Source organism: Aphanomyces invadans, assembly GCF_000520115.1.
Source record: "Aphanomyces invadans strain NJM9701 unplaced genomic scaffold supercont1.28, whole genome shotgun sequence".
Lineage (NCBI taxonomy): Eukaryota > Oomycota > Saprolegniomycetes > Saprolegniales > Verrucalvaceae > Aphanomyces > Aphanomyces invadans.
This window is the reverse complement of record NW_008580173.1, coordinates 214,455-237,960: the sequence shown is the minus strand read 5'-3', so window position 1 is coordinate 237,960 and position 23,506 is coordinate 214,455. Positions and strand designations below refer to the sequence as shown.

Here is a 23,506-nt window from a genome sequence, read left to right as displayed (position 1 = left end):
AGAAATATTTTGATGACATATATTGAGCGGTACTATGCCAATTACAGATAACCGTTTGGATGACAGTGTCACACGAGACTATCCGGATAAGCTGAGAAATTTGGTCGGTTTTGATTGGCTAAAACTATGATTTGGCGGAGAAGATGATTTGGATTGGTTGAAACGATACATTCCGTTGGAGTCAGTATCCGGATCTTGCGCCATCGCGACGGTGTTGTGGCAGTTGACCACACTGGCCACGACCTCCTCCAACATCGCATGCTGGTGGCGCTTGGAGAGCACCTCAGCGACATCCACCGCATCAGCGTCCTTGCCCACCCCCACGAAGACGACGTGACGATCCTAGCCGAGGCAACTCCCTCCGCGCGACGACGACCTGCCAAGTACACGTCGCCGTGGACACTGCTCGGCCACCGCACGTCGACATCCATTGCTCTCCGGTTTCACACCATCGTGGCCGAACTACTGGGCAAACGCAACGTGCATACGCGGCAATCGCGGGTTCTCACGCAATCTGCGCCTCCGGCACGTCCACCAATGTCGACGTCGTCGCAATCGCAAGCGGACTCTGTGTCCACGTCGTTGGCGACTCCACCACCCACGTCAGCGCCATCGCCCATCGACCTGCCACCTCTTCCCCCGCTTGATTTTACCCCATCCAAACACCGCAAACGACCGCGCAGCATGAGCTTGTCGTCGTACGAAACATGGAATCAAGACTTTCCATCGATTCGTCCCGGGATGTCTGTGCGTGTGGTGCGTGCCGAGCGGGCCGGTCCAAGTGCCGTCGCCTATTATGTCATCCATGTTGTCGACTTGCACACCAAGGTGATGTGGGTTTGCCGCAAACGCTTCCGGGAATTGCATGCGTTCCGCCGCGAGATCAAAGCCATGTGCAAGAGTTCTCCGTATGGCGACGACCTCACGTACCTGTTTGACCATTTGCAGTTTCCCCGTCGGTCTGTGCAAAAGGTTTCGTCGGACATGATCCTGCGGCGACGCCTGGTGCTGGAAGCCTTTCTCCGCAACGTCGCGAGTTTGTCGCCGGACACGCCGCTGCATGTCGCCGTGGTTGGGAAGCTCCAGATGGAGCTGTGTTCTGCCGCCTTTATCACGCACTTGTCGAACGAAGTCGGTCCGTCGCAGTCGACGTACGACTCAGTGCCGCCAACATCTCCCCACGACTTGATCGAGCTCAAGTGGCTGGCATTTGACTTGTTTCGGAATTTGAACTCGTGTTGCACGATTGAAGGCGACACGTGCCAGCGTTTTCTGCATGTCTTTCGGAACAGATGCGCTGTGGTCCAGGCATGCGTCGTTTCAACGTCGGGCGGCCACGAGGACTTGGCGCGGAAAGCCCTCCACGACCTCCGAAATGTCACGACGCAGATCCAGCACTATGTGTTGGACACGCTCGGGCCGCAGTACCGCCGGGCGATCTCGACCGCGATGTGCGACAGCCACACGATGGAGGAAGTCGACGACGCTATCGAGGAGTGCGTCCTCGTCACGGTGGAAGATGCGGTCATGGTGCCGTTGCAAGAACAAATTACGTTTCTCGTGGAGCTCACGATCGACGCGAAAGTGGAAGCTGCCGTCACGCGCAGCATGGAGCACGATTTGTACGGCAAGTCCCAGAGCTTCTTTGGCATTCCGGAGGCGCTGCAGAGCGAGATGAATTTTGGCAAGGCGTGCTACCACTTGAGCATGATGGAAGACCGGGTCCTGCCCCACGAAAAACTCAAAGAGTTGGTGCTGTCGGCCAACGAGATCTTTTCCGCGTGTGGCGATACCTCGTGCGCGTTTATCGGGCACGCGAATTCCGCGATGAACGCCGACGACTTTCTCCCGATTCACATCTATGCCGTCGTCCACAGCAACTTGAAGCGCCCGTACTTTGCCAAGGAGTTCCTCAGCGCCATGATCCATCCCAACAAGATGCTTGGCGAAACCGGGTACTTTTTGACCATGTTCGAAGCCGCCCTCAAGTACGTCAGCGAATGCATGTAACGACGCCTCGCAGCGATTGGCCGAGCATTATCCTCCAATAGAATCGCAAAAATCGTGTGATTGGATGAAATGTTGAATCCTCCAGCAACGAAATCCCGCAGCATTTTTGATGAGACTTCCATTAGAATTCAGAGGCATCACCTCGAAATACATCCCAAGACAAACGATTTTTTTTCGCCCCCGTCCTTCAAGCTTTGATACCTGTACAAAAAGGATAAACCTCTATAGTATGATATGTGTGATGGTGTTGCTGTTCGTATATCCGTCGAGTTTAGTTGAGTATAAATTCGACTTGTCATGTCGGTCACACTGCTCACTACTGAAGAAGACCTCGACGTCATCCGCACCACGGCCCAAGATCGAGGCGTGTGCAAGTGCCTGACCTAGAAGATCACGACGACACGAGCCTCGACCGCAGATCGCCCCCCACGACCGGTGACACGGATATGAATGTAGACGATGTATTAGGCCACCGCCCGACTAAGAACCCGCGGCGCCGCTGGCAAGCGCGGGTCGACGCCCTCCCCAAGAAATTTGCTGCGATGCGTGTGTCAGGAGAAAGACATTGCCAGTCTCGAATTCACGTATGTGAAATTTGTACCCCCAGAGGTTAAGATAACGCGTAACACGTATATTATACTAGTAATAATCATGGAGAGTCGCCGTGTTTAAGTACATTTTTTTACTCTATTTTTGGAATTGTTGAAGCAAGAGATGATGACCACAACTCATCGAGTTCAACATGTCTCGATGAATGGACGTCATGTCTGGCGGTGGTACAAATCGCGCGAGGTTTCCTCTTTGGGAAGCTGAAAGTCGGCTGATCACGGAGAGCCTACGTTAGTGGCCATGCGTTGACCTCGCCCGAGACAGTATACTGCCCACCACCCTGGCACGCCGAAGGGGCGCGAAGCTAGCGCTGCGCTGGCCGCAACGAGTCGTCACAAGTGAGGTGCCGCAGTCGACTCTGGTACAAGATGCACGGGCAGTGCGTGAACAAGGACATGAATTGTCGGCCACTGTGATTTTGGCGCTCGATGCCGCATGACGAGTCATCTCAACGAGGCAAACACACCACGCTTGGTTTAAGTCGCTCAAATCTCGAGCGAAAAACGGGGCATGCTGCTCGGTGGAGCGCGCGGTGCGGCGGTCGGCCCTTCGCGGAACGGAGCTCGTGTCGCGGCAAGCACCCCGTCCGAGATGAATCCACTCGCATAAACCTCCCGAGCCATCCCCCCCGCTCGAATGCGCGACCGGTGCTGACCGACTTGTTCACGACCACCACGCCAACTTCGCCGCACAGATCCGTTGGTCCGTTTTGAATTCCATCCGCAAGCCCAGGCCAAGAACCATCCGTCATGTGTGCCGTGAAGTTCGCGGACGAGATGTCGCCGAACGTGCTGGACGTGCCGTTTCGGAGATTGTGCATACCCCCACGCAGACTCCTCCCGTCTCGTTCCTACTGCGGCCATCGAAGGACCGACGCCGCTGCTTTGACGCGATGAAATCGCTGCAGTCTTGGCAACTTCATTTTCACATTGCACTTGCTGTCGACAGCAGTACTTCCACCCCCAGTTGCACCCCCCATGCTTGCTGGACGACTACTCAGCGCCACTGTGGCGCTACTGCTCCCACTCGCCACGATCCAGCCCGCAGAAGCGCAGGTCGTCGTGGTGTGGGAAAACAGAACGGAGGCTGGCAACTATGTCGTCCCGAGTGGCCAAACCCTCGTCTTGCGCAACAGTAACACCGTGCGCGGCCAGCTCACGATTGAAGCGGGCGGGGCCGTCACATTTGATCCGACCTGCGACGTGACCCTTCAAGTCGGCAACGTTGAAATCTTTGGTACGTTGTCGATTGGCAGCGCGACGTCACCGTACACGCGGTCGGCTGTGTTGGCGTTGGCGTGTGAAAAGCCCGCGCTGTATGCGGCGACAGACGACCGCCGGTATGGCATCAACGTGCGCGAGGGCGGGAGTGTGCAGCTCTTTGGGAAGAAGGGCACACGCGTGCCATGGACCAAACTCGCGATGACAGCGGTCGAAGGCACGACTTGCATCACGTTGGCCGACTCGACAGTCAACGATGAATGGGCCATTGGCGACTCGATCGTCATTACCACGACCGATTTCGACCCGACATTGACTGAGCGCCGGACGATCACGGGGTTTCGGTCCACCTGTGTCGAAATCGACTCGCCCCTTCAGTTTATGCACTACGGTGCGTACACGCAAGGCGTCGACCAGCGGGCCGAAGTCGGGCTGCTCAGCCGCAACATTCAACTCGTGGGGTGCACTGGCAGTGGTGTCGTGGGCGGGCATCTCAAGGTACAGTCGACGACATGGCCATTCGCTGACACGCCATCGATTCGCGCTAGATGAGCCCAAACTTTCGAACCGCCCAGTTGAGCGGCGTCGAGGTGCGTGCGTTCGGCCAAGGCGACATCATCGGGCGATACCCCATTCACTTTCACTTGACGGGCAACGTGGCTGGGACGAATTCGTTTGTGAAAGCTAGTGCGATCCACTGTTCGTACATGCGAGCGATCACGATTCACGGCACCCAGAGCGTCCTTGTCGAGCGCAATGTAGCGTACAATATCACGGGCCATGCCATGTTCTTGGAGGACGGGGCCGAATTCAACAACACGTTTCGCGGCAACTTGGTGGCGTGGGTGCGGCAAAAGACGTCGGGGGCATTTCGCCTCGGGTCGGACGCGCTGCAGGGCCTGTCGGCGTACTGGATCACGAACCCGGACAACGTGTTTGAGGACAACGTGGCGGCGGGCGTCGAGGGCAGCGGATTTTGGCTCCACACGCGGGCACGGGCCAAGTTGCCGAGTTTCCGCACCGGTCTGTACCCAACGTTGGCCCCCCACAAGACGCCGCTACGAAAGTGCACGGGCAACAGCGCGCATTCGGTCTGGAATGCGTTTCGCATCGACAGCGTCGATTTTGACCAAGACGACGAACCACCCCAAGACTACACGGGCGCTCCATCGCTGGCATATGAACCGACAGCACTGACGGTCATCGCCAACTTTACGGCGCATCATGCGCGCCAAGGCGGGTGGTTTCGCCTGTTTCAAGTCGTCCTCGACAACTGGAATGTGGCCGATTGCCGAGAAGGTACCGGCACCCAAGTGTGTCGTCGGTGCGACGACGCTGACTTTTGTCGCAGGCATTCAATTCCTCACGACGGGCAACACGGCCACGATGCCCATCAACGGGACGATTCGAAACTCTCGGTTTGTCGGGAGCTCGTCCAACCGAGGAAACTTGTTTGTGAGTGCGTTCCAAAAGGTCAACTACATCGAGGCCCGGTACGAATGCGTGGCACAGCGGCAACTCATGCGTCGACACGTAGATCGGACAGCGCGCTGCTGCTGGCCGACGTCATGCAGATGGCCGTCACGCTGTACGACGGGCCGCACTACATTGAAAACACCACGTTCGAAAACTACATGTCGTACCCGTGCTTCAACTACTACTCGACCGCGTTGGGCGCGCGGGCGTTCAACACGTTCATGATGGCGTCGACGACTCAAAGCACGAGCAACCGGTTCATCAACACGCCGTTCCCAGTGTTCGTGTACGACCGAGTCAGCGATGGCGGCAAGACGACGTTGATTCTCGACTCGGATGGGTCGATCTCAGGTTGGTGGCGCTCGTGGTGGCCATATGCGAGGAGTTCACGGTGCCGGACCCAGGGCAACGGAACGCAGTCATTGCACCCGACTGGGACTTCTACTACACGCCGTCTTGCGTCCGCAACGCCGGGTACGGCCTCGCATGCCCCCAACGCTACAACAACATTGAAGTCGTGCAGGTACTGCTTGGTCGATCGCAGTGTCGACGTCGCAGCACCGACCACCTGACATTCATGCGCTAGGTGGATGGTGACGCGACCAACTTGGCCAAGTACGGCGAACTGTTTGTGACCCGTGCCAATTTGGCGAGTCGAAGCGGCGGCGCCACCGCCCCTGGGCTGTCTTTCCAAGGCCAGTACATTCCAGCGGCGGGAGGCTACCTCTACCACCCGTCCTTGTCCGTGGGAGCGACGTACGTGATGGGGTTCACGTCTCGAACGCCACCCATCCTTCGACTCAACATCGTGAACGGTCAACAAGGCGACATCCACACTGTAGCGATCTGCTACCCGCGAGGCACGACGATCGCGTCGGTCATGAACGTCGCGAATCAACCCCTCGCTCGCGCGCAGTCGATCGTGGATCGCACGTGTGTGAATTGCTTCTTCTACGACACGGCGACGGACTTGTTGGTCTTGCGATTGATGCAGCGCATGCCGCGGTCGGAGCCGACGTTCCCTTGTCCGACGTCGGGATGCGACGGCGTTGTCGTCCGCGCCGCGTTTCGGACGGCGCTGGCGTCCACAGCAGTCACCGATTGCACCACCCGGGGCACGGCCATGCAAACGCTCGATGATGCGTGGGTGCGCACGTCGTTCTCGACCAAAGAAACGTTCAGCTTGGACATGCCGATCAACTTGGACTGGTGCCAAATCGGCGACCCGTGCCTGGAAGGCATCGACGTCGGCAACCGCGAACAAGGGATCCTCGCCTACTCGGACTTTCCGTGCCATGGAATCGGTTGTTACACCAACAAGTGTCGGTACTGCAAACTGTCGTTCAGTCCGTCCGGTCAACCCTTCCTGCCTTGCCCGTTCGAGAGCCGTCGTGCCGCCGGCAGCACTACGTCGCCTCTACTGGCCACGACCCGAGCCCCCGTGACTTCGGACGCTTGTGCGAGTTTTGTGTCGGTTGGCGATGCCGCCGTCGGCATTTCCGCCATGTCAGACCTCGCGTGCTCCGTGGACAACAACCGCACGGGCTGCTTCTTGTCAAGATGCCGCTTTTGCCTGGCGTGGGATACTCCCCTCTCTCGTGTGTTCGCCCCTTGTTCGACAGAAGCACCCACATGTGCCAGTCTCGTATCGTCCGGGGACCAAGCCGTCGGCATCTCGGCCATGCGCGATCCCAAATGCCCCAACAGCGTCCTCGCTGGCTGCTTTGCAGACAAATGCCGGTATTGCCAGACTCGAACGACCAGTCAATCGTGGCGCTTTAGTCGCTGTGATATTCCCATGCCTGCGACACCGACAACAGCCCCGACTGTCCCGTTCACGACTCTATCGCGGCCGACCACACCATCAACGCCGCAAGCGACAGCCACCCCTGTCTCCACAACTGGACGCCCCACAACCACAACGCCCCCACCGTCGACGCCTGTGGTAGAGCCACCGGTCGTGACTAGTTCTTGTGCCAGTCTAGTGTCGGATGGAGACCGATCTGCTGGGATATCGGCCGTGTTCGACTCGAGTTGTCCCAACAGCATTCTTGCTGGCTGCTTTGCCAACAGATGCCGGTATTGCCAGACTCGAACGACCAGTCAATCCTGGCGACTGGGCCCGTGCACCGTGCCATCCCTCGTTACAACGACGCCCGCCACCACTAAAGCCCCTACCACCACTACAACTTGGCCTGCTGCCACCACCGTGTCGCTTCCAAGTACGACGACTGTCCGACCCACGACAACAACGACCGTCGCGCCGAGATATACCATAGACACAGTGACGCCCCCTCCCGCCCCGCTTTGCAGCGTCTCCATCGGGGATGCAAACATTGGTTTGGGGGCGTATTACGACCCAACCTGCGCCGTCGGGGGGCTCGGCTGCTTTGCCAAGATTTGTCGGTTCTGTCGAAAGACTCCAGTGGGGCAATACGTCGTCTGCCCTCCAACCGTGGCCATTCCCAAAGACGTGAGCCAAAGCGTTCAGAGCGACGGAGCCGTCGCGCTGGCGGCCACAACAACAAAGAGCACCGACACGACGACAGCGACAACGTCTTCCCCCGGATTGTCCACGTCGGAGAGTGCCACAGGCGTGGCTGTGCTCGTCGCGTTGTCGGCCGTCCTGGCTCTACTTGTCAAAGAAGATCACCGGCGCCGTCGCCAACAAGAAGCAGCAACAGTCGCCATCCCAAGCATCCTCACGTTGGACGCTACTGCCACAAACGACACCAGTGCGACCGCCGCATCTGACGTCGTGCCACTCGACAACGGCGATGACATAGGATCCGTCCTTGACGTGGCACCAGGCGACGACAACCTTCTCTAAAGCAGCTTTGTCTGGTTGAATGTACTGCATCGATTTCATGCACATTTTGTGCACCGCCCGATCCATCCGTACGTCTGGACGGGTTTGGATTCGGTCGTTAGCACAACGGACATGTCGACGTCCCAACGGTGGCGTGCGTTGTTGTATTTGCCGCGGAGGAGCGTTCAAAACACGATTACCGCGATGCCACGCACAGCATGCGTGACAGCACTCGTGCTGGGGCTTCTTGCAGCCCTCACGGCCACACAATCGATGCCATCGTCGAATTCGTGCAACTTGACCAATTACTGCGGGATTGCGTGCATGGACCCGGCGAGCGAGGGATGTTGCAACGGGACGATTTTCTCGTTGATGGCTCGCCAAGCTCCTAGCCCTCGCATGAGTCGCCAGTCGTGCTGCCAGGCAGCGGACGGCACTGCGTATGTCGCATCGTCGTGCCCGATCCTGTATCGCCCGCCAACTACTCTGAACGCGACGGCGCCGCCCATCCAAGTGATTCTTGTCCCACCGTTTGTGATTGCCATCAGCTCCAATGCGTCAAGTCGCAACGGTGGATCGTCAACCAACGGCACGACCAACACAACGGTGTTGCCGCCTCTCATGTCCCAGCCAGCTACAAGTGTCCCTGCTCCATCTACCACTGCGACCGACAATTCGTCCTCCACCCCGACGACAGCGCCTTCCACGGAGACGACCACGGTGGCTCCTGGCCCCATGCGCTTGGCGGTAACAACAAAGGCCCCCACGCCAACTGTCATGCCAAATGCTGCCGCCAGTCCCAGCGGCATCCTGACGTGGAGCGTGGCCATGATTGCAGTCGCCCTACTTGTAGCGTAGCTAGCAGGATAGCTACAAAAGTGTCACGAGATGGTTCGTAATGTTCTGCCTGGATCGGTTACAATATGAAACTCCTTGTGGGCCTTTCTTGAAGGGGCACACACGCCGTTGAAGCGGTGGCGGCGGGCGACGGAATGGACGACGACCGTCACTCGACGGATTCGGGCGATCTCGACGATGTTCAGTTTGATGCTGCGTGGGACGATATCGTATTTGACGGGAGCAGCAGCCCCGACAAGGGCACACACAATCCAGGCCCCCGTGCTGTCCAGGCGGCCACCGACAAATCCAAAGGAATGCAATCGCTCTTCGACATCATGGTTGAACCGACCAAGGCCGACGGCGTGGCGTCCGCCAGCCCAACGAAAACGAAGACCTCCCAAGACCCGTTCCCACCGGTAACTCAGCCAACCTCGCGACCGCAAGCGACATTTTCTCCATCTCCCAATCCATGGGATGATGACTCCTTCCCAACTCTGGCAGACGCCCACACGACAATTCCGTTTGATCCGCTGCCTTCAAGAAGCAACCGGCCCATGTCACTCGGAACGACAGTACCACCACCAACGATGCAAAGCGAAGGGAGTGAGGACGTCGGGCGAGTCGCTCGTGCATCGTTGTCGTTTGCCGCGCACCCGTCAAAGGAAATGCCATGGCGATGGCAAGAGACCAGTGTCGATCCTACGGATGACGAACTCTCGAGACTCACCGCGCCCAACCATGCCACTTCGAGCGATTCCGAGGACGATGCTTCACAAGCTCCTGTCGCGCCAACCAAACGTCCCATTGCTCTCGTACGTGACGACGACCCAAGTCGAACTCGTGCACCTGCGCCACCATCACGTCCCGTTGCACCTTCCCAAAGCATGCTTTCGCTGCCCCGACTACACAACCATTCAGACAGCAACGTCCAGCCGCTTGCCCCTCTGGCACAGGAGCTCCTCCCAGCCGAAGACCTCGGGCCTCAGCGCGTAAGGTCCTCCGGCAGTCTTCGTCGTGTTGACTTGGACGACGTTTTTGCTGTCGCGGAGAAGACTTTCAATGAAGGCGGTGGTCCCACGGACGACGAGACCGCTTGGACGCAGCTCGTAATGGACGATGGCATCATGCAATCCGTCAAACAAGCTCTCCAAGATGAAAGCTCGACTCGTTCACTTCCGAACGGTGTCCGACCAAAGCGACGGTCTTTCAGTAACTCTGTTGCAGCTACATCCGCGTCGACCGCCCCCCCGAACCCTTCACTTGCTCCGCCGTCGACCACCCCACCTTTGGCCGCCCCCACAACGACACGAGTCCCCACCAAGATGAGTTTGGAAGAATCACAACGCCAAGACCTGTGGCAGACGCTTCGGCGGGGAACGATGGAAATGGTGGCCCCCATCAAACGGACCCTTCCTCCGCCATCTACTCCCGCCATCTCGTCCGACGCTTCTCTTGACAACGAATCCTCGACGTCCTTGGCATCGTTGGCAGCCCATCCTCCAACGACCACGATTTTAGCAACACTCGACCAGAAATTGGCAGCGTTCGAGTCGTACCTGGGAGACACACAATCCCTTCGCGCGGAACTGAACACGGCCCGAGCCACGATATCGACCCACGTGAGCAGGATCCAGGAACTCACACGTGAGAAGCACGCCCACGAACAGACCATTCAGTCACTGGAAGCGCAACTGGCTGCCGCGTTGCAACTGCAGCGAAACGATGTCGACTCAACATGGAGTGTCCGGGCATGTGCATGGGAAGAGTTTGCCGTGCGCCAACAGCAACGCCACCGCCGCCAACGATTGCTGCAAGCCGCGTGGCATGCGTTTCGCGACGAAGTGCGCCGCACGAAATCCCGACGACTCGAGGCAGCCAATGTTGTTGCCGACATCGTCTGTCGACGCGCGGCCACGCAGCAAACGCTGCGACGGGCGCTTTACCAGTTCCAACAGGCGGGAGCCATTCAAGTCGGTTTCCATGAAGCGGTTCAGGCGAAACGAATGGTTGAGGAGTACCGCCGCCACACACGAGCGACAGCGATGCAGTGTGCGCTGCTTTTGGTCACGAACAGCCGACGCAACCACTTGGCCCGAGCACGGCAGCGAGCATTTTGCCGTTGGAAAGCCATCGATCAAGCTGGACGAGCCAAACGCGACGCAGTCCAGCGAGGCGCCCGGAAACTCCGAGCGTGGCAGACGATGCATTGGGCGGCCACGACGCGTTTGGCGCTGCAGCGGTGGAAGCACCACCGGGACACCCATGGTTGGCAGGAAATCGTGGATGCAGCGGCGACCAATGCACGTGAGTACCAGCAAGCGAAAGAATGCGTGTTTGACTTGTCCCGCACCGCGAATCACGTACGCGAAGCCAATGCGATGCTGACCACACAATTGGCGGCCCAGCAAGACAGCGTGAACTCTCTGCGCGGGGAGCTGCAACTGACAAAGCACGGGTATGTTGCGACAGTCGTGCGGCGGGTGGAGCGCGAAGGCTGTCGGGTTTGGCTCCAAGCATGGCATGACCACACGCTCGTCCGGCGGGCGACGCGCGACATGCAAGCCACCGTCGCCGACCTTCAAACCCAGCTGGACGAACGAGACCGCTTCACCAAGTCGCTCGATGCGTACAACCAAGTGCTGCAGGGGGACTTGGAACGGTGTCAGTTTGTCCACCAGGACACCCGCCTTGCGGTCGACGTGTTGACCAAGAAGTTGCTTCGGGAGGAGTCCAAAAACCAAGACGTCGCGGAGGAGTACGCGTCAGTGTCAGCGCAGCTGCAGGCGCTGTGCACGATCGAGTGGAGTGTCGACCCGTACAACCCGAACAACACGGACGGCGGCAACCGACATGACGTCGTGGAGCCACCTCTGCTGTGTCCTGTTCAACTCCTGCAAGCGAGCAAAGACATCGTTGTTGACCGGCTCATGCAAGTGTTTGGCATCCATGCAGATCATGTGTCTAGTCCGTGTGTGCCCGGCGGCTCGACCAACCCATGCGCCAGCAGCTCTCCAGTGTACACCATGTCCTGGGACAACTGCTACGAGCTTGTCCAGTCGACGCTGTGTCGCCGGTCGTCCCAGGATGTGTCGAATCAAGGACCCATGTCACTGGCCGAGGACATGGAGATGCTAGCCCAGCTCGATTCGTTTTTCCCACCACCACCCATCACCCTTCGTGCGTTTGTGACGGCGCTGTCAGCGTTCCTGACGCACATGCAAGCAAACACGGCGGACGACGGTGTGCGGCAACGTCTTGCGGGGTTCTGGCGGTCGTTCATTGATGCGTCCGACGGAGACGTCGGTCGACCGGCTACGCCATCGATGACGGCAACATGGACGCGCAAACACAACAAGCTGAGCGACGACATCATCCAAAATCAAGAAAAACTCTTGGCGGTGCTCGAGCACGAAACTGCAGTTGTCGAGCGGGCAGTGTTGGACAAGGCGTCGTTGAAGCACACGTACCCCGCTGACGACGGCGATCCCACCGACTCGTCACCCCCAACTGCTCTCCCAACTCCATCCGCCGTCGACTCGACGGTCCCTGGCTGCCCCCAGGACTGGGCGGCGCTCCCCCAAGTGCGAGACCTTGTCCTCGCTTATCAAACCCCCCTCTTGCAACTGTTTGTAAAGTACGCTGCCCCGCACGCTGTGGCAACATCAGCCGCGTCTCCATGTGCGTTCGATCAACAGATCCAACTCGCTGTCCACGCGATGGTCCCTCGCGACGTCGCGATGACTCTTCAAGGGGTGCTCAAGCTCTTCGAGGACCTGAAGCTCTTTCCCGTTGTGTTTGCCCCCGACACGATTGCGCGCTACTTTACGGCCATGGCGACGCCACACCATTCGTCGTCCCAGGCACACTCGTCTGCGTCAGCGCACCCTCCATTGATGTTGACATGCCCTGGGTTCATCAGGCTCTTTGGCGCGTGCATCTTGGCGACATATGCAGGCCGCCCGACATCCATGTCGATTCGCGAACGCCTCCACACATTTTTCTACGAACTTCCCTGGACAGCCACCGCCACGAGACATCCCAAACCGTGCTACGTCGGCCAAGAGATCGAGAGCATGCTGTGGCCGTTGTTCGAGTACTACTGCGACAGCGGTGGGAATGGACCACCACCACCAGCAGCCAGTGGTCGTGCCACGCGAGTGGCGTCGTCGGACACCCGCTTGACCATGACAGCGACCACATTTTGCCGGTTCATGGCCGACATTGCCGGCCTCGACAAGGACGGCGGTCGGTCTGACGCCGAGCTCATGTTTCGAAAAGCTGTTCGGGCGAGCCGAGGAAGCACGCTGGCGTCCCGGATGGACTTTGACGAATTCTACATGGGCATCTACTACATGCACCAGCTTCGCGACACGACCAAGCGATACGATAGCCCTGGCGATGCCGTGCGCGAATGGATGGAGCTTCTTTAAGTCGCTAAGGCACGACCGATCTTGATGCGGACTCCTCCGTAGCATTGCATTGACCATGCGAATCGCATGTGGATGAGCAGTTATAAAAAACCGTCACCGTTCCGCTGTCCGTTTCACATGGCCCGCGACGCTTTCTTGCTGCCGGGTGCCAATGGACGAGTCGGTGGCGGTGCTTGACGCTTCTTCTCCTCGGCACGGTGGTGCCTATCGAGGCCCGTCAAGGGATTCCGCAGTCTTGACCCCGATGCCAGTCATGGAAGCACCATGCCGACATCGACAAGACAACACGTCCGTGGCACGGCCTTCCCGAACCTCGTACATTCAAAAGCGTGTGGCTGCCGCAACGTCGTCTTCCCCATTGGGCCATCCACCTCCTTTTACCCGGGTCTCTGCCACCGAAACACTGTCTGTTCAACGGCAGTACCGATTGCGGCTTCTGGGGTTGCTAGCTGGCCAACTGGTGGTCGTGGCAGCCCTCATTGCCATGATGGTTTCGACACCTGAGCTGCGCGACTTTGTTGGACGGTGGGTCGTCCAGAAACCCTTCATCCTTGTCGTGTGGAGTGGACTCACGACGGCGCTGTTGCTCGTCCTGTACATGGTTCAGCATCGCGATCGATGGAACGGGGTTGTCCTCATGCTGTTCACCGTGGCCCAAAGCACGTTGGCTGCTGGATTCGGCCTGTGGATGAACCAGGTGTCCATTAGTCTGCTCTTCGCGACGGCCACCGCTGTCTTCATGTGTGTGTTCACCGCGTTCAGCTGCATGGGGCACCAACGACAGGACAGTATGCTTGGTCGTTTGTGGAGTTTATGGCAGGCTGGACTGTGTGCCCTTGGAGCGACGATTGGTATCGCGGCAGCGTCCATGCACGTGGCAGTCGTCCGCGACTCGATAACGTGGACTCAATGGGGGTACTGCATCGGGTTTGAATCCGCCTTGGCGTTGTGGCTCGTATTTGACGCGAACGGACTCGAGGCGTGCTTGGCGCACCCGCACGAGTACTGGCGAGGCGTTGTGTACTTTTACACAGACATTGTCCTGCTCGTGGCATTGGTGGCTTCCCTGACGTGTGTGCTCGCTTGCGGCGACAGCGGAGATGTCATTTGTGTCGGGCCAGTTTGGTGCTGCAGCGCTTGCGACAATTCCCGGCCACGCCATACGACCAACCATCCCCATCGCACTGATATTGTCTAGCGCAGGCACACTGTTTTCGATCTGAACGGCATACAAGCCACTGCCGTCATGGCTTTTGGATCATGGGCGGTGCTGCCTTTTCGTGTTCCAAGCCACGTGAACCGAACGATGGGCATTCGAGGCCCATGGGTTTCATGGAAGCCATGTGGTCATCTCGTGCTGGATGACGTCGCGCAGGTATCGAACCAGGAGACCACGACGAAGCGGTATGCACATCAGTGGGCGGCATGGTTGCGATAGCAAGGTCGTCAGTGCAACAGACCATCGCCAACTTGGCGAGATGCCTACCGGTTGAAGGACAACGCAGCCAAGCCTGGTGGTGGACAGCATCGTGTGCAGCCATCACATCCGAGTCATCATGTCCGCGTAATATACGCCCCCAACGATTTGAAACGTGCCCAACACACGATAGCATGGATCATTTATGAGCCGATTCGCCGGCACAAGTCGGCCCTTTGCCCCCGGCAACGCCGCTGCGACTTGCAGTCGATCGAACTGCCAACACTCAGTCGTCGTGGCCCTTGAGCGCACGATCAATCTGCCGCTTCACTTCACGCCCGTCATCGGACTTTCGTGTGTCTGGGCCTTTGCGTCGCGTACAGAGCCCGAGCTGTATCTTGATCCAATTCGTCGTGCCCAAGTGTACTCGCAACGGAACCTGCCGCGTCAAACCATGACGATGAAATGAAGCACGTTCGTACCAGGTGTGCATTGGGCTCTCGGGCGAATTCAAACATGCGCTTGAGCTCGTTTCGATGGGCCAGGAGCTTGCGTTCGCGGTATGGATCATGCCGACCGACGATGCCGTGCCTCCACACTAGGCCGCTCGGTCAGTTGGCCGGACGCAATGGACTGGGGTCACCTGGAATATACATTTGATGCACATAGAGCTCGCCCTCATACTCCTCTGCGAACGCAGCCGAGATATCGCAATTGCCGTCGCGAATGCTCTTGACTTCGGACGCGACCAATGATATCCCGACCTCGATTTCCTTCACCACGTTGTACTTGCTGCGGCCAACATGGTTCTCCACAATCTTTCGGATCGGAACCTTTGTGTCGATGGCAGCGTGCCGCACAAACGCCGCGGACTGGCGCAGAACCTGCCGCCGCGGGGCCAGTGCTTGAAGCGCGGCAAGCATGGCGCACGAAGCAACCCAAATCCGTTCCCGTAGTATCCGAGACTACTATATTACTACTATAATAGTATGTAGTAAGATCTATCGACGTAGTACTACTACTAATACGGAGTAGTAGGTAACACTATTTCGATGGAAATTGGTGTCCCTTTTAAGTTTTGGGTCAATGAGGACTGCGTAACCCTTGGTCAAAATATCGGATTTTTACAGCAGCGCTCACAACGAAATCATTGCGAAAACGTTAGAGTACTACTAGTTAGTACCAAAGGCATGTGATTTCAACTAATGAATCGTTCTCGTAACCATCACAGCGCCTGCGTAAACGAGCGACGGAAAACTTCACAAAGCATTTCGTTCCCATCTGCAATCGTTCGCTGTATCATGGCCAGCCTGTTTTCGGTTGCGAACTTTACTTGAAGCGCGACATGCTCCTTAGACCCCGACGACCAAAGGGTGAAGCGACCAACCACGTTGTCCCATTCAATCATAAAAGAGATTTTGTCTTGGTGTCACGTATCTATACTGTACTGTAGTACAGTACGTACATCTCTCACTTTTTATTCAATGCTTTATCCAAGCACGTCATCGTTTCTGGTCAAAGCTACAACATAGCATTTTTGCAGCTGGAAAACCCATGTATGACGAGGCGAGCTAGCGTATTGCATTCTGCATTCACCCATCCTAACGTTCAAAACAGCGCACCAGAAGTTCCTCCTCTCTGTGACAAAAAGAGTAACCGACCACGGTTCAATCATCGGACCGCACGGGGCAGGTTTCGAACGTAGAATGTACTAACGTACAGTTTCACTTCATTTACGGATGCAGAAGTTAAAATGAATAATCCGATGTCCGTTTGGCTGAGCAGTTTGGTGCCTGCTGCCCGCGGCTGCAACCCCAGCTTAACCTTACCGTATCGCTCTACGTCATGTAAGGTTTCGAATATCCCTCAGGCGTGACTTTGTTTCACTTGGACACACCAAGGAGATAATATCGACCCAGGCATGTAACCTATTGCTGGCTGATACAGTGGACTCCGGAAAAAGCCGACATAGTTTCATCCTGAAAATGCATTGAGGAAGAATAAAAATCAATATATTAAAACTTCTTGAATTTGTCCAACTTGATTGGCTATAACTAGAAGAATTTCAGTCAGTCAATCACAGATTCTATTGTATTTGCACTGCAATTGGTCAAAAGGATTGGCATGTCTGACTTGGTATTGAAGTATACAGGTGGCAGAATTCTTTAGAACAAATCATGTTTTGGAGGTGGTCGGTCTTTTTGGTGTAAAGGAGTAAGAGCGATTTGCTTTGATGTCGATAACATTGTCATCGATTGGCCAAACCTATTTTATTTTTTAGGAGGATGGTTGTGACCAGAAATACGTTCCCTGTACGTCAACCACCTGGTGGAAGTTTCCACTAAGTCCGCAACTCCAATTTTTACATAGTGAAATCAGTATCGCCTGAACAGTCATATTTAATTCTGTCGTATCTTAAGACCACGTTCCATCCGAAACGAGAATTATATTGTACTCCCTCACGACCAAACGCCCGTTTGAATATAGTTTCACGAAGCAAGCCTCAAATTGAAATAAATTGACCAATTTGTATGGACAAGGTCATCAAATTTAATTGTCTTGTGTGGAATGAAATGCCATGATATCCCCACGATCCCAGTCGTGCCACTTCTCAAGATCTTTTGTGGACACTTGACCCTTTTCCACTAGAGAAACGAGGCCGATGCATCGCTACCTCCTAGGTCGTGCCAGGCGAATTCCAGCCACCGCGCGTGGCGCCAGCAACGTTGCGAGTAGATGCATGTCTGGGACGACGTCGCCCCGCGAAGATCTCCCGTCGTCGGCGGATGTGGTGGTCATTGGCGGGGGTTCGATTGGAGCGTCGACGTTGTATCACCTTGGCCGACTTGGAATCAACGCGGTCCTGCTGGAGAAAGACCAAATGACGGCTGGAACAACGTGGCACAGTGCTGGGTTACTGTGGCGTTTACGCCCGAGTGACATTGACATCCAACTGGTACGATGTGTTCGAATGTTCGTTGGCCGTCAGCTGTGACGTGTGTCGGGTAGATCCGACGAACGCGAGATCTGGCCAAGTCGTTGGAAGCAGAGACGGGTATCTCCACGGGGTGGGTCGAAAATGGCGGTCTCTTCATCGCGGCCAACCACGAACGGCTATCGGAGTACCAGCGACTGGCGACGTTAGGCAAATACTTTGATATCCCGGCCCAAGTTCTGTCGCCGAGCGACACCAAGCAGCTTTACCCACTCATGAACGTGTCCGACTTAAAAGGCACACTGTACTCTCCGGGCGACGGCACCATCGATCCGTCTGGATGGGTTACCGCGCTGACCAAGGGGGCCAGACAGCTTGGAGCCAAAGCGTACGAGCACACGCGCGTCGAAGCGATCGTGACCAGGCCGGCAAAGCACGGCAAGCAAGTCACTGGCGTCCAAGTCGCTGGCGGTCACGTGATTCAAACCAAGCATGTCGTCAACTGCGGGGGGGTATGGGCGCCAGCGATCTCGCAGATGGTCGGCCAGGACATCCCGCTCTGTGCGATGCACCACGCGTACGTTGTGACGGAGCGTATCGAAGGCATCCAGAACATGCCAAATGTCCGAGACCACGACGCGTCCGTGTACCTCAAACTCCAAGTAATGCCTGCATTTTGTTGCGAACGTGGCCTGTCAGAGTTGTCGTTGTTTACCACGTGCATTCGTGCTGACCTCGCGGTGTGCCGAGCTCTGCTTGGCAGCTAGCCGGCGTTGGTGGCCGGCACGGACGTTGGTGGGTCCCCAGTTGCCGTCGTCTCGACAATGGGGACCGGTGGCCCGGCCATCGCGTGGTCTTGTCGAGCACTGTTCGCCGATAGTCACTTGCATGAGTGCATCCGTCGTGTGGAGACTTCGTGGAGTGTTTGGAATGGCGTGACTTGTACGTGTAGGGCGATGTGCTACAAGTTGGAGGGTACGAGCCGAATCCGATCTTTTGGCGCGATGTCGATCCCAACTTTGCGTTTTCCCTGTTCGACTTGGACTGGGATGTGTTTTCCACGCACATTGACGGCGCCGTGAACCGCGTGCCCGTGATCGGGTCGACGGGGGTGCGATCCACGGTGTGTGGCCCCGAATCGTTCACGCCAGACCACAAAGCGCTGCTGGGCCCACTGCCCGGTGTGACGGGGTTTTACTTGGGCTGCGGATTCAATTCTGCCGGCATCATGTTGGCCGGTGGGTGCGGCCACCAGCTTGCCGAGTGGATCGTCGACGGTCGGCCATCCCTCGACATGTTTAGCTACGACATCCATCGGTTCCATCCGTCCATGCTCGGCCACACTCGGTGGAACAAGGAGCGGTCCCACGAAGCGTACGCGAAGAACTATGCGATCGTGTTTCCGCATGACGAGCCCCTCGCCGGCCGAAACATGCGACTGACGCCGTTCCACGCTCAGCTGTCGGCGGCCAACTGTGTTTTTCAGACCCGCCATGGCTTTGAGCGGCCAGGTTACTTTGCTGTCGACGGCAGGCCCGCCGCCATCAAGCCGTACACGTACTACGGGGCGTACGACATCCCGACTCACGACACGGACAACTACCTGGCAGCCATCGAAGCAGACAACACGTTTGGGTGGCCCGCAAGCCACGACATTGTCGCGCGAGAAGTGGCTGCGTGCCGACGTCATGCGGCCATGTTTGACCAGTCGTATTTTGGCAAGTTCTTTTTGGACGGCCCGGACGCGACCGCTGCGATCGAGTACTTGTGCACGAACGAAATGAAGGGCGTGGACAAGACTGTGTACACCCTCATGTGCAACCACCGCGGTGGCATCGAGTGCGACTTGACCGTGAGCCAGCTCGGGCCACACTCGTACTACATCGTGGCGGGCGGGGCGTCTGCGACCCACGATTGGGAGTGGATCCGCCACAATGTCGAGTCGTTCGACGTGGCTCTCGTCGACCGCACGGACGACTTTGGCGTGCTCAGTTTGCAAGGTCCAGCGAGTCGGTCGATTCTTGAGAAATTGACGAGCGCAGACTTGACCGACGCCGCGCTGCCATTTTCGAGCCACACGTTGGCCACGGTCGCGGGCGTTCCAGGCGTGCGAGTGCTCCGGCTCACGTTTGTCGGGGAGCTCGGGTACGAGCTCCATATTCCGAAAGCGGGCTGCGCCGCCGTGTATGCCGCGATCGCGTCGACGGACCCGCGCGTCGTCAATGCAGGATACCTGTGCATGGACTCGATGAGCGTGGAAAAGGGGTACAAGCACTGGCACGAAGATGTGCGGTCGGACGACACGCCCGTCGAAGCAGGCATGCTGTTTACTGTGAAATTGACCACGCCCCGCGAATTTGTCGGGAAAGCCGCGATTGCTGCGCAAAAGGCGCACGGCGTGTCCAAAAAGCTCATCGCGCTCACCCCCGACGAAACCATTCCACTCAAAGGCAACGAAGCGATTTGGCGCCACGGCGAGTGCGTCGGGTTCATTCGGCGCTGTGCGTACGGCCACACAGTCGGACGCAGCGTCGGGTACGGCTACGTGGTCCACCCAAACGGCGACGCCATCACGTCGGCGTACTTGAAAGAAGGCAAGTACGAAATCGAGACCCTCAACGAACGACGTGTGCCCGCCACGTTCCACGCCAAGGCCGTATTTGACCCATCCAACGCCCGCGTCCAAGGCAAGTACGAGGACGGCGACTAGGACCCCCTCTCGACTGTCTAGACACTCCCCCTCGATCAAAAACCACCTTGCTGGCATCTTGTCAAGAGTTCGATGATTGTCGTCGTCGTGGGGGAAGGATATGATGGAGGTTGTCTCGCACGTCGCTGGATCGAGCGCCGCCTGCACCATCGTCCATGTTGGTGGTACAAGCCCCTCCACCACCCATGGGCGGCGGCGGCGCATCAGTCATGTTTGCTTACGTTTGCCGTACAGGACACAGCCGTGGCGGAGGGCCAGAGTGGGAACGTCGGGCGGATGGATATGTCAGAGTGACCAGCCAGGACGACGGCATGCGAGTCACCTGGACAACATGCCTGCGTTCGTGGCCACGATGGCGAAGCGCCATCGATTCCACATCATGCCACTTCTTCGGTCGAGTGGCAATTTTTCGCTCCTGGACATGTTGGATGCATGGGGACGAGGGTGAAGGTTGCAATGTTGATGCAGACATGCCTCGTCGACGTGGCGGTCATCGCAGGGCTCCGAAATGCCTTCCGCCTGACCTCGCCAGCGCATGCACCTATCATCAGGACAGGCCTGGTGGACGCGCCACTCCTCGTACCCTCCATCTGTCTAGAAAGAAAGAGCTGATCGTGCAGAATCCAGTACAGATCGTCCGGCACCTGGCCGACTTTAGTGGCGCTGCGCTTGTCGTCGCATGCAGTCGAATTTGTGTGGTTGATTCGGCAGGTCCGTCGACTAGCCGTGGGCTCTCTGATTTCAAGGATTACTCCATCCAGCCACCATGTACCTTGCCAGGACGTGTAGCTAGGCTTCGGGGTAGCCACAGAGAGCGACGCGCGTGGTACATCCGCCCCCGACTTTTGTGGACGTCTGCGGCTCGGCAGTCGGTCGTCCAGAGTAGTCCCCAGCAACCTCGGCCTGGCAACAACTGCAGGGTGGCCTGGCGTCGATCCTGCAGGTAAATGAATGGCTGCATGCGGCCCAAGGCAGAGTACGACTGACGAGAGGAAGAAGGGAGGGGGGGTTCATTAAATACAACTCATTCAGGATGAATTTGCTGCTGAGAGCTCAACATGGGCGACCTAAACAACAACCTCGAGGGAGATAGAATGGGATTGCGCGGCGGCAGCGCGCTGGAGTTGGAGGAGTCTCGTTTGTCGGGGGCTCATGGCGTCGCAGAAAAAGTCGAGTTCGTCGACGGCGAGGACTGGCGGGGCATCGTCCAGGCGAGTGGGAATCGCTTGGGGGTCGCTCAAACTTGGTCGAGTCACACATGGCTGCTTGCGAGGAGGTTCTGCCGAGCTCGTCGAGCTGGTGCTATCGTCGTCGCCGCAGCTGCCGCGCCGCAGACGTTTCTTCTGGTCGAGCTTCATTTGGTTCAAGTTGGCTTTTTCCCGGTGGAAAGCGCACAGTTTGTGTGGCATCCCGTTGCGCTTGTTGGCGCGGACGTTGAAACATTTGCCAGTTCTGTATGCGCATTTTTCGGGGCTATTGGCACTCAATGTGGTCGGCGGCATCACGTTGTTGGTCGAGTACGACGCGTACGCAAACGCCGGCGGCGCCCATGCCGCCGTCGGCATGTTGCTTGTGCTGCTGTAGTCGGCAGGGTACACGAGAAACGATGGCGTTGGTGTGCAGTGCATATCTGTATGAGCGCGCGCGGCGAAGCAAGTTGCGAAATGGTCGTTGTGCCAGCGCAGGCCCGACACAAACAGACCGACCCTTACACATGCCCTGCCACGCCTGCCCTCCTTTTCCCGGTCGTCGACATGCGTGGGTGTTGTGTGGGTACAAAAGTCATCAATGTCGGTTACTCATATTCCAAAAACTAGGCTATTTTATATACAAAGATATGCTTCAAGTGTCCCCCACCAAATTGTGAAAGGAAAGCACGCGCTTTGAAAATGCACGTTTTGTGCGTGTACATTGAAGGATGAGATCGCGGGCAACCTGGTCGAGAATTTTTTCAACTTGAACTTTACATACTTGGTATTTGTATGCACGAGGTAGAAAAAAGCTCGTGGCAGAAAAGACCCGGTTTCCATGCCGCGCAGCTGATGGGGATGTGTGTCATCGATTTACAGCCTACGTCGAGCACTTTCAGATACAAAAAGGAAGTTGGGTGCACAACGACCAGTTTATCGCCTAGCGAAAGTCTGGCACAGATGGGGAGCACCTTGCCAAGGGCACACCAGCTCGCTTGATGCCGTGGGGGGGGGCCTTCTTTGGCGGTACGACTATTCGCGGGATTCTACTAGATGCAGTAGTGCGCCCATTCGCGTACGGCGAGAGTGTCGAACGACAATGGCGAGCATCCATCTGGGGGGGGGTCATATATGTACTCGTATTGGTTATTCCTGCCACAGGATCAACCTAGCCACGCCTTCGTCCTTGTCACCCGACAAAGTCCATCTCTACCGTAGTTCGCGGAGTCGAAAGAGGGGGTGGCCAGTAAACATATTCAAAACAGGTCAAGTTTGTGACAATCGAGCCGCGGGGGAGGTAGGGGGCGTCGGGGGGGGGCGTCGGGGGCTTGTGCGACTTCTTGAAACGTGGTTGCGTGGGGGACGGTACCACAAACCACGTGACGTTCGTCCGTGCGACTAGCCGGTTGAGAACCATCTCGCGCGTTGCCAAAATGTTTCGTAGGTTGTCGAGACATCCGGACCAAACGGCATGTTGCCATGTCGAGGGTGCCACGCATGGATACGTACACAGGGGAATTGCCGCTATCATTCCCACGAGAGCGAGCGCTTGTATTCCCCGACCGGGGGTACACATTCGGCGCGATGCCCCGTCGTGCTGCGCTGTGCGCCGAACCCGATGCCCCTCCACGGTCCAGGCTGTCGTGCGGCGCCCATACTGGTTATCCGGATCCGGATCGTCGCCACCCACCGATTGGCCGTACCACTGTAGCACGTAGAGACAACGCAGTCCGTCTCGATCGACCATCCCACCCGCGCTTTGATCACGTTGTGGGCTTCATGGAGCTGTGGCGGGACCGGGTACGCGGAACGAGGCAGCCGCGCATGGCACAATGGGATGCATTGAGGCCCGTTGTCGCA

General features: G+C 57.4%; 8 protein-coding genes across 8 annotated transcripts; 5 read left to right on the top strand and 3 right to left on the bottom strand.

The window, feature by feature from the left end:
- The first annotated feature begins 197 nt into the window (after positions 1 to 197).
- Positions 198 to 2,169, top strand: H310_10848 (hypothetical protein). Its single transcript, XM_008877321.1, has one exon. It carries the CDS (start codon positions 259 to 261, stop codon positions 2,008 to 2,010), a length of 1,752 nt encoding a protein of 583 aa, XP_008875543.1. The 5' UTR covers positions 198 to 258; the 3' UTR covers positions 2,011 to 2,169.
- A 1,427-nt stretch (positions 2,170 to 3,596) lies between these two features.
- Positions 3,597 to 8,145, top strand: H310_10847 (hypothetical protein; the record flags this gene model as incomplete). Its single annotated transcript, XM_008877320.1, has 6 exons — positions 3,597 to 4,337; positions 4,388 to 5,138; positions 5,191 to 5,332; positions 5,377 to 5,666; positions 5,720 to 5,838; positions 5,902 to 8,145. The coding sequence occupies 6 exons, from the start codon at positions 3,597 to 3,599 to the stop codon at positions 8,143 to 8,145; spliced, it is 4,287 nt and encodes a 1,428-aa protein (XP_008875542.1).
- Positions 8,146 to 8,328: 183 nt separating this feature from the next.
- H310_10846 (hypothetical protein) lies at positions 8,329 to 9,062 on the top strand (the record flags this gene model as incomplete). Its single annotated transcript, XM_008877319.1, has 1 exon — positions 8,329 to 9,062. The coding sequence occupies one exon, from the start codon at positions 8,329 to 8,331 to the stop codon at positions 8,980 to 8,982; it is 654 nt and encodes a 217-aa protein (XP_008875541.1). The 3' UTR covers positions 8,983 to 9,062.
- On the top strand, positions 9,058 to 13,493 carry H310_10845 (hypothetical protein). The gene has a single exon (XM_008877318.1). The coding sequence runs from the start codon at positions 9,117 to 9,119 to the stop codon at positions 13,392 to 13,394; it is 4,278 nt and encodes a 1,425-aa protein (XP_008875540.1). The 5' UTR covers positions 9,058 to 9,116; the 3' UTR covers positions 13,395 to 13,493.
- Positions 13,494 to 14,205: 712 nt separating this feature from the next.
- Positions 14,206 to 14,574, bottom strand: H310_10844 (hypothetical protein; the record flags this gene model as incomplete). Its single annotated transcript, XM_008877317.1, has 1 exon — positions 14,206 to 14,574. The coding sequence occupies one exon, from the start codon at positions 14,572 to 14,574 to the stop codon at positions 14,206 to 14,208; it is 369 nt and encodes a 122-aa protein (XP_008875539.1).
- Positions 14,575 to 15,097: 523 nt separating this feature from the next.
- H310_10843 (SsrA-binding protein) lies at positions 15,098 to 15,734 on the bottom strand (the record flags this gene model as incomplete). Its single annotated transcript, XM_008877316.1, has 3 exons — positions 15,098 to 15,250; positions 15,294 to 15,409; positions 15,455 to 15,734. The coding sequence occupies 3 exons, from the start codon at positions 15,732 to 15,734 to the stop codon at positions 15,098 to 15,100; spliced, it is 549 nt and encodes a 182-aa protein (XP_008875538.1).
- A 1,695-nt stretch (positions 15,735 to 17,429) lies between these two features.
- H310_10842 (hypothetical protein) lies at positions 17,430 to 20,524 on the top strand. The gene is made up of 3 exons (XM_008877315.1): positions 17,430 to 17,767; positions 17,821 to 18,408; positions 18,699 to 20,524. Exons 1-3 carry the CDS (start codon positions 17,474 to 17,476, stop codon positions 20,454 to 20,456), a joined length of 2,640 nt encoding a protein of 879 aa, XP_008875537.1. The 5' UTR covers positions 17,430 to 17,473; the 3' UTR covers positions 20,457 to 20,524.
- Positions 20,525 to 21,448: 924 nt separating this feature from the next.
- Positions 21,449 to 22,197, bottom strand: H310_10841 (hypothetical protein). Its single transcript, XM_008877314.1, has one exon. It carries the CDS (start codon positions 22,082 to 22,084, stop codon positions 21,524 to 21,526), a length of 561 nt encoding a protein of 186 aa, XP_008875536.1. The 5' UTR covers positions 22,085 to 22,197; the 3' UTR covers positions 21,449 to 21,523.
- Positions 22,198 to 23,506: the final 1,309 nt, after the last annotated feature.